The 9534-nt window shown below is 43.3% G+C and overlaps 1 protein-coding gene across 2 annotated transcripts in view; it reads right to left on the bottom strand.

The window, feature by feature from the left end:
• The window catches only part of LOC120232992 (probable inactive serine protease 58), a 12193-nt gene extending 3002 nt beyond the window's left edge, over positions 1-9191 (bottom strand). Inside the window, exons 1-4 of one of the 2 annotated variants that reach the window (XM_039234044.1) lie at positions 9078-9191; positions 8900-8982; positions 7963-8119; positions 1209-1459 (exon numbers count right to left, since the gene is read on the bottom strand). In XM_039234044.1, coding sequence (XP_039089975.1) covers positions 1209-1459; positions 7963-8119; positions 8900-8939 — 448 coding nt within the window. In that variant the 5' untranslated portion in view covers positions 8940-8982; positions 9078-9191. Of the gene's footprint in view, positions 1-1208; positions 1460-7962; positions 8120-8899 lie in introns of both variants that reach the window. The other variant, XM_039234043.1, reaches the window with a different exon arrangement.
• Positions 9192-9534: the final 343 nt, after the last annotated feature.

The following is a 9534-nucleotide window of genomic DNA, read 5'->3' on the forward strand; positions in this document are numbered from 1 at the left end:
GACTTTCGCTTAGGTCATGATCTCGCGGTTTGTAGGTTCGAGCCCCGTGTCGGGCTCTATGCTGACTGCCAGCTCAGAGCCTGGAGCCAATTTCAGAATCTATATCTCCCTCTCTCTCTGACCCTCCCCTGCTCATGCTGTCTCTCTCTCTCTCTCTCCTAGAAATAAATAAAAATATATATATATTAAAAAAAAACCACTTTTACCAAGCCCCATATAGTCTCAGTACTCTGCCCTGCTCAGGGAGACTGTGTCTGTTCAGCATTGTCCTTCCTCACTGTAATCAGCAGTAAATCTAGCTTTATTGTTTGATTTCCAATATTGAATGGTGGCCCCATCAGCCTTTGACAATACCTAAAGAGAGCACAATGGGTCGTTAACAGCCACATGACATAAAGGCCACCACCAACCAAAAAATGCATAAGAAAGTAACTTTCTTCCTCAAGTGCCTTTGGTGAGACATGCTGCTGCAGAGACCGCATCTTCTCTGCCCTTACCAGTTAGAGCTGAGAGGCTGGAGACGTGCCTGCAACAGGGGCTGTGGCAATTTTTCCCAGAGGTAGGTCAGGACAGAGAGACACCAACAGTATGTCATAATCAACTCCCCTGCACATGCCCTGGTGTCCACTTCTGAGGGGGGACTATTGGATGAAGGAGGAGGTATAAGACTTACCCTCTGTGTAAAGGAACAGCTCCCTCAGCCACCCTCATCTCATAGAGTCCACTTGAGTGACTTGTCATCAACATAGGTTGGGTTGTCTGTGGTGGGGGAGGAGGAGTATCCTCTGCCAGCTCAGCATATGTTCTGCTTTTGTGTTTCCCACTGCTGCTTGATGAATTGCTTGGTGAGCTTCCAGCAGCCATCAACGAGACAGTAAACTACCCTCCTATAGGATGCCTTGATACTCCCTTTAGAGTGAGGACTCCTAGTTCCCCCAACAGTTATTTGAATTCAGTTCCCCAGACTCTGGTCTTGAATGTTCTAGAGATATAATAGTTACTGCTGCTCCACTCGTTGGCGTCAGACTGGCTGCCCTGTATCAGTCTCTTCGAATTTTATCTGTTGGCAGGCTAAAGTCATGACGGTAATCACTAAGGTCAAGAACATTACCTTGACCCTAATGATTCCATTCCCTTCCTGTAAATCCCTCCACATTTTCCCCAGCTCCAAAACCTCCTCAGGATGAAGAACAGAGTCAAACACTTACGGTTTTTGTATTCATTCCAAGTCCAGGTTGGGATAAAGCAGGAATCATTAAATGCTAAGGGTTCCATAGATATGGCTATGGTTCCCACATGGGAGTTGAGTGCAGCAGCCTTGGACAGTTTGATCAGCATCAGGTCATTCTCCAGAGATTGTGCTTTGAATTCAGGGGAGGGCACTGTCAGTGAGAAATTCCGTATCTGCTCTTTCTTATTTTTGATGCTGGGTTGATAAACTCCCAGTCGGATTTTAACACTGTGGAAGAAAAAGGGCAAGGAAATGGAAAAGATCAGGGTCACAGAATGTCAGAACCGCAAAAACTGCCAGACCTGACCCTCCACCCCCACACCCCAGTCATCTTAACTTTCTAAGATCTGAAAATTGAAGTGACCTGCTTTGGTTTGTGAAAGAGGACTAATAACAGTTTTCAGGATTATTGTATCAGAGTCTAGAGTCAGTGTATATATAAAACCTGATGTGTATCTGCCACCTCAAGCACACTTGGTACAGTCTAGTGTTGTTATTATTATTATTATTATTATTATTAAGATTTGGAAAATGTGCATGGGCAGGTGATAGAGATGTGCCTGCACTACATTGTCCCAGGCAGCTCTTGAGCAAGCGTATTGAACCCTTCATTTCTGGATATTCTTCGGTCCCTCCCAGCCCCTCTCTAGCCCCCATGTTGTATTTATGATGTGCCGCCTACTTTTATCATTGATTCCCAAGGCTCTTAGTCTATCAGAACTCCCACTTATCATTTTCCATTATATCCCCTGGACACATTCCAACATATGCACTTCCACACCAGGAGTTTAGTCATGCTACAGATTCAAGAGCCATTTGCTACCAAAAACTATTCATGCATTAGATCTGGCTGAGAGAACATCAGAATTTCCAACTCTAGCTCCTGCGAGGGGATGAACTGTCTTTCCTTCATATTTCTTATGATGTTCAGAGCAGGGATTCCTATGTTTGGGTTTTTTTAATACCTTATCTTTTTTATTTAAAGTCAAGTTAGTTAACATACAGTGTAGTGTTTGGTTTCAGGAGTAGAATTCAGTGACTCATTGCTTACATACAACGCCTAGGGCTCATCTCATCAAGTGTCTTTAATCCTCATCACCCATTTAGCCCATCCCCACCTCCTCCTCCAGCAACTCTGTTCTCTATATTTAAGAGTCTCTTCACTTCCCTCTCTTTTTTTATCTTATTTTATTTTTCTTTCCCTTCCCCTATGTTCATCTTTTGTTTCTTTAATTCCACATAGGAGTGAAATCATATGGTATTTATCTTTCTCTGACTGACTTACTTCGCTTAGAATGATGCCCTCCAGTTCCACCCACTCTGTTGCAAATGGCAAAATTTCATTCTTTTTGCTCACCAAGTAACATTCCATATATATACCACATCTTCTTTATCTATTCATCAGTCAATGGATATCTGGGCTCCTTCCATAATTTGGCTATTGTTGATAGCGCTACTGTAAACACTGGAGTGCATGTGCCCCTTCACATCAGCATTTTTGTATCCTTTGGATAAATTCCTAGTAATGCAATTGCTAGTTTCTAGGGTAGTTCTATTTTTAATTTTTTGAGGAACTTCCATACTGTGTTCCAGACTGGCTGCACCAGTTTGCATTCCCACCAACAGTGCAAAAGGGTTCCCCTTTCCCTGCATCCTTGCCAACATCTGTTGTTTCCTAAGTTGTTAATTTTATCCATTCTGACATGTGTGAGGTGGTATCTCATTGTGGTTTGGATTTGTATTTCCCTGATGATGAGTGACGTTGAGCATCGTTTCATGTGTCTGTTGGCCCCCTGGATGTCTTCTTTGGAAGTGTCTATTCATGTCTTCTACTCATTTCTTCACTGGATTATTTGTTTTTGGAGGGGTTGGATTTGATAAGTTCTTTATCCTTTGGAATCTGATTCTTATCTGATTAGGTCATTTACAGATATCTTCCCCCATTTTTTCAGTTGCCTTTTAGTTTTGATTGTTTCCTTCACTATGTAGAAGGTTTTATCTTAATGAGGTTCCAATAGTTCATTTTTCTTTTGTTTCCATTGCCTCAGGAAACATCTTTAGTAAGAAGTTGCTGTGGCCAAGGTCAAAGAGGATGCTGCCTATTTTTTCCTTCAGAATTTTGGTGGTTTCTTGTCTCACATTTAGGCCTTTCATCCATTTTGAATTTATGTTTATGTATAGTATAAGAAAGTGGTCCAGTTTCATTCTTTTGCATGTTGCTGTCCAATTTTCACAATACCATTTGCTGAAGGGACTGTCTTTTTTCTGTTAGATATTCTTTCTTTTGTTGAAGATTAGTTGGCTATACATTTGTGGGTCCATTTGTGGGTTCCTATTCTGTTCCATTGATCTATGTGTCTGTTTTGTGCAAGTACCATGCTGTCTTAATGATTACAGGTTTAGTAATACAGCTTGAAGTCCGGAATTGTGATGCCTCCAGGTTTGGTTTTCTTTTTTAACATTACTTTGGCTCTTCGGTATCTTTTCAGGTTCTACAAAAATTTTAGTATTGTTTGTTCTAGTTCTGTGAAGAATGCTGGTGTTACTTTGATAGGGATTGTATTAAATGTGTAGATTGCTTTGAGTAGTATAGAAATTTTAACAATATTTGTTTGAGTACAAATTCCAGTTTGAGCATAGACTGTTTTCCATTTTTTAGTGTCTTCAATTTCTTTCATAAGCTTTCTATAGTTTTCAGTATACAGATCTCTTTCCTCTTTGCTTGGGTTTATTCCTAGGTATTTGTATCAATGAGTTTCTTTATGTTTGTTATTAATCAATTTATATATTTGGGTGTTCCAAGTTGGGGGCATAAATATTATAATTGTTATATCTTCTTGATAAATAGACCCCTTAATTATAACTATAATATAACGGCCTTCTTCATCTCTTGTTACAGTCTTTGTTTTAAAATATAGTTTGTTTGATTTAAGGATGACTCTTCTGACTTTCTTTTGACCATTAGCATGATAGATGTCCTGCATCCCATCACCTTTAATCTGCATGCGTCTTTAGGTCTAAACTGAGTCTCTTTTAGGCAGCACAGAGATGAATCTTGTTGTTTTTTTAAATTCATTCTGATACCCTATGTCTTTTGATTGTGGCATCCAGTCCATTTATATTCAGAGTGATTGTTGAAAGATAAGAGTTTAGTGCCGTTGTGTTACCTGTAGAGTTGATGTTTTTGGTGATGTTCTCTGATCCTTTGTAGTTTTTGTTGCTTTGGTTTTCTTTTTTGTTTTTCTCCACTCAGAGAGTCCCCTTTAAAATTTCTTGCACAGCTGGTTTAATAATTACAAACTTCTTTAGTATTTGTTTGTCTGGGAGACTATTTACCTCTCCTATTCTTAGTGACAGCCTTGCTGGATAAAGAATTCTTGGCTGCATATTTTTCCCATTCAGCACATTGAATATTTCCTGTCACTCCCTTCCGGCCTGCCAAGTTTCAGTGGATGGGACTGCTGCCTACCTTCTGTATCTACCATTATAGTTTAAGGACCTATTGTCCCTAGCTGCTTTCACAATTCTCTCTTCATCTTTGCATTTTGCAAGTTTTGTTATGAGATGTTGTGGTGTTGACCTTTTTTGTTTTGTTGATTTTTAGGGGAGTTTTGTATGCCTCTTTGACTTGAATGCCTATTTCCTTCCCCAGATTAGAGAAATTCTCAGCTATAATTTGTTCAAAAAAACTTCCTACCCCCTTTTCCCACTGTTCTTCTAGGAATCCTATGATTTGGATATTGTTTCATTCTATGGAACATAAAAGTTCTTATGTTCTTAGTGAAGTCCTCTAAGTCTCTCCTCATGAACTAATAGTTTCCTTTCCTTCTTCTTTTCAACTTCATTATTTTCCATAATTTTATCTTCTACATCACCTATTCTCTCCTCTGCTTCTTCGATCCTCATTGTGATTGTATCCAGTAGTTTTTGCCTCTCAGTTATAGCATTTTTATTTCAGAGATTGAAGACCTAGTTTTTAGGTCTTCAGTCTCTGCAGCAAGGGTTTCTCTGTTTCTATTCTTTTTTCAAGTCCTATGACTGTTGTTCTAAATTCTTGTTCAGATATATTGCTTTTATCTGTTTTGAGTAAGTGCCTGGCTATGACTTCTTGATCTCTGGGGGAAGAATTCCTCCATCTTGTCATTTTGGATATATCTGTATTTTACGTGTTTTAAAAGCTTGTTATGTTTCGTGCACCTAAGAGTACTGCTATATTTAAAAGGGGTCAGACATGGTTCAGGGCCTGGCACTTCAGGAAGTGTTTCTGGTATATGCTGTCTGCACGCTGCTGTTGTGTTTTGGCTGCTCTTTCCCATTGGTCAGTCCTCTGCAGAGCTCCTCCTTGCTTGAAGTGGGGAGTGTTTGGACTGTTAACTAGGTGTGCTTTGATTTATTTGTTGAAGTAAGCCTGGAAAAAGGGGGACGGGGGAGACTGATCCAAAAAAAAAAGAGAGAGAGAAAAGGAAAAGGAACAATCAAAATACAAAAACAAACAAACAAACAAACAAAAAAAAAACCAGAGACTCAAAAACCTATACGGCTGATTCCAAAGAAAAATAAAGGGAAAAAAAAGGAAGAAAAAGAATAAAAATTCCTGCCCCACAAAAAAGAACAAGAAGAAACAGAAAGGAAAGGAAAAAATAAACAAGAAACTATAAGCCTGATTCCAAAAGAAAAAATGAAGAAGAAAGAAAAGAAAGAAAAATAAAAAGTAAGGCTGGTCCTATTTCCATCAGAACTGCAAGTTTCATTTTGAGTCACTTGGTTTTCAGCACATTTGGTGCATGCAAGGTGCTGGCTGTGCTGGTCCAGAGGACAGGATGGCTGTGTTGGCTTGGAGTCAGTCTTGCCCAGTAAATGAGCAATTGCCAGGCAAGAGGGACGGGGTCTGATGTAAGTGGGTCCTGCCTCCCCTGGGGCCTGCTGTGTTGCTCTCTGAAGTCCCCTTCCACTGACCTGATGTTGGTGTTGGGGGGAAATGGCAGCACTCAATCTCTTGTCCCCAGACCAGGAAGTCACAACCTAGCTGTTCCATTCAGAAATCCCTCACAGAATAGTGAAGGCAGTCAGCTCGCCCTGTGTCGCAGTTCTCCTGAGTTTTTTCTTTGGACCTCACTTAGGATTCAAAACCCAGTCTTAAAGGACTTGACACCACACAGATCTGCCCCCATCCTCTGGAGCAGAGCCTCTCCATGCTATGTCTGAAGTCCTGTCCCTGATTAACAGTCCCACACTTGGGCAGTGCACGAGATCTATGCTGTAGCACTGCTAAATGCAGCAAAGGTTATATTCCTTCAGGGTGTGACTCTGTCCCCTGCTGATGAAAGGCCTTTTGGCTGGTGCTTGCAGGGTCTTTTGTCCTTGGGGAGGTAATACACCCTCTTCCAAAAGAACTCCAGGAAGGGGAATGTGCTCTCCCAATGCAAAGATCCCTGCACCATGCTATGCACTCCAGGGCCAGCTCCCTCCTCCCCAGGAGCACGGGGCCACAGCTCTGCTCTGGAGAAAGTCGCGCACTTCCAAAACCTCAGAGTTTGAACTCCAAATGCTGTTTCACACACACACACACACACACACACACACACACACACATACACACACACACACACACACCTGTGACCTTCAGTACTTCTTGCTCCCCAGTCTGTGGTCCAGAGAGGTTTTCCTCTTGTGTGAAACTGATGCCGCACTTTCTCAACACTTCCCTCCTCCTCTCCCCCAATTCGCTTCCACGTCTCCCTCCCACTGTGGGGATCCTTCTGCCACGCCTGGGATCAACTTCCTAGGTGATCCTAGTGATCCCACCTCAGTACAGCCGTGTTTGAGGGACTAGAAAAGCCCAGCCCCTCCCCCAACTTCTCCACTGCTCTAACTCCCTCTCCCAGTCTGTGTTTGAAGGTGGTTGAGAGCTCTGAGCTAAAAATGAGCCTTATATGCTCCTGAAACTCTGAACAGGTCCCAAGCACACATTCTCATGCGGTCACCACAGGGACGCAGATCTGCAAGGGAGCCGGGTTTGTGCAGCTCCCCCTTGTCTCTATCCTGCTACTTAAGTCCCGTGGCTTCTACCTGACTCCTCACCTCAGCCTGTGAACATTTCCCGACTCATTAGAGTCCACACGGGTCTCCTACTTTGCCAAATACTCAGATACCTTCACTACTTCAGGGACTGTATGTACACTGTCTCCTCTGCCTGGAACATTCCCCAGGCTTTATGCACTCAGCTGCCTCCCTCCTCTTCCTGTGGGTCTCATCTCTTCAAAGACGTCTGACATGACCGCCGTCATTAAGGCAGGTCACTGGTTTCAGTCTGCATGTTACAGCTTGCCACTGTTTTTGTGTTTTATTTTTGGGAGTTATTTGTTTTGGCATGTGTCTACCAGAATGTCAGCTTCACGAGAGAAAACTTGTTTCCGTCTCGTTCCCTTGCTCTTTTCTCAGGGCATTAAACAGTTCCTAGCATTGAGCATTGATTATTGAGTAAATGCTCAATAATATGCTGAATGAATGAATATTCGTTGTTCTCCATGCGACAATTTCCTGACGCCTTCCTGTGGACCTCCTCTTAAACAACCCAATGGGTGTTATTTTTCCCATTGGGAAGGAGACCCTCTCTCTTTCAGGGTCTTCTGGTTCCCTTAGGATGTCATTAGGACTTGCTGGCATATCCTACAAGACCTGCTTTTGTTTAAATAGACCCCTTCCAGTCCCGCGAACAAAGGGATACTTACGGTAAGGGGCAGTGTGCAGCCGTCAGCACCCACTCGGGGTGAATGAGAGACCCCACACAGGGTTCTGGGCTAGACTGCAAGTAGACCATGTAAGGAATAGTAAAATCTTCTGCTAAGTTCTGCTTATCAACTTCAGAATCTCTGGCCAGAATGACTCCTAAAGAATTGATGGGTCACAGGTAGAAAGAGTCAAACGGGCTGCGAGGCAGCACTTAGCCAGAGTAGTTTTTTCCAGCCTAAAGTTTTCGAAGATAATACCAAGGACTTCAAATCTTTTAAACATCTTTTTTAAAAAGTCAGAGAGAATCATGTATGCCGCCCAAGCTATCCGCTTTACAGACACTGTCTTTGCTTGAGATGGGAGCATACTAACATTCTGTGAAACTAACTCATGGGTGGATGGGAAATTCTGATTGGCAGTGTGGTGGGTTAATGGGGGAAAGTGAATTATTCCTTTCAAAATGTTATTTTTAATTAACTTTTGCCAACCAAGCATGGAAGTAATAATTGCATGCCACCTGACTTTGGTGATGAGGGGGATGGGAAGGCTTTGGGCAAGGCCCGGGGGTCTCCAGCGCACCACACCCAGCTTGCCTGCCTTCCCCACCCACGCCTCTGAGTCCATTTGCCAGGCAGAGGGACACATGGCTATCCAGGGAAAGTGGCAGCCTAAGGAACCACACAGGCAATTCTCAGGAGAGAAGAGAGCACTACAGTGACATATCTCAACTTGCTCACAGGTCTCACAGGGGCTGTGAGAGCTGATGGGATGAGCTACATGGGGAGGGGTTCCTTCTGGTTTCTTCAACAGTTAATTGAAGGAAATGCCCGCCTCTTCTGGTCTCTTCAGCTGAGACTGCCTGTTTCCCCTTTGACCCTCCCTCCCCTCCAGAGAACCACTCCATCCCTCCCCAGGAGGCCAAGGCCTGCTGCTCACCAGCTGCACTCAGGAGAGTGAAGAAGAGACAGGACTTCATGGCAGGCAGTGATCTTGCAGGGAGCACACAAAGTTGGCTCAAGCTGTAAATGTCCCAATCTTTAGCCCAGGTGTCCTGGGCAAGGACAGCTGGGGAGAAACATTAATTGGGGGTTAGAAGGAGAAGCAAATATCTTACAGTGCTCTTGAAACTAAGGCTGCTCAAACCCCAATTGTATGAGATCTGGCTGGGCACCGTCTCTGGTCTGGGTGGAAGAGAGGAAGGAGCCAACCGAGTCAAGCCCTTGCTGCCTCTTCTGTGATCCCAAACCTCTCAGGAGTTATGAGGTAGCTGCTGACATTTTTCCTTCCTCTCTGTGACATAGCCTTCTTGTTCCCTCCTCCCTTTGTGACTATGCCCCCTCTCTCTCTGCCCTCACTTGCCCTCCCCCTTCTTCTAAAGAGTCCCTCTGCCCTTCTTAGAGACTCATCAAACATTGGGATATGAAATAAATTTAATAAATCTTCCTCCACCCCCATTTTCATGAGGCAGCTGTGGTCCTCATGGAAGTTATTGGCCGAGTCAGGACTCGGGCCTGAGTCTCTAGATTTTCTCTGCCATGTTGAACTTTATCTGAGCCCGGTGCTCTCAGAAA

The sequence above is a fragment of the Hyaena hyaena genome, unplaced genomic scaffold (genome assembly GCF_003009895.1).
Source record: "Hyaena hyaena isolate Hyena2069 unplaced genomic scaffold, ASM300989v1 scaffold_82, whole genome shotgun sequence".
NCBI lineage: Eukaryota > Metazoa > Chordata > Mammalia > Carnivora > Hyaenidae > Hyaena > Hyaena hyaena.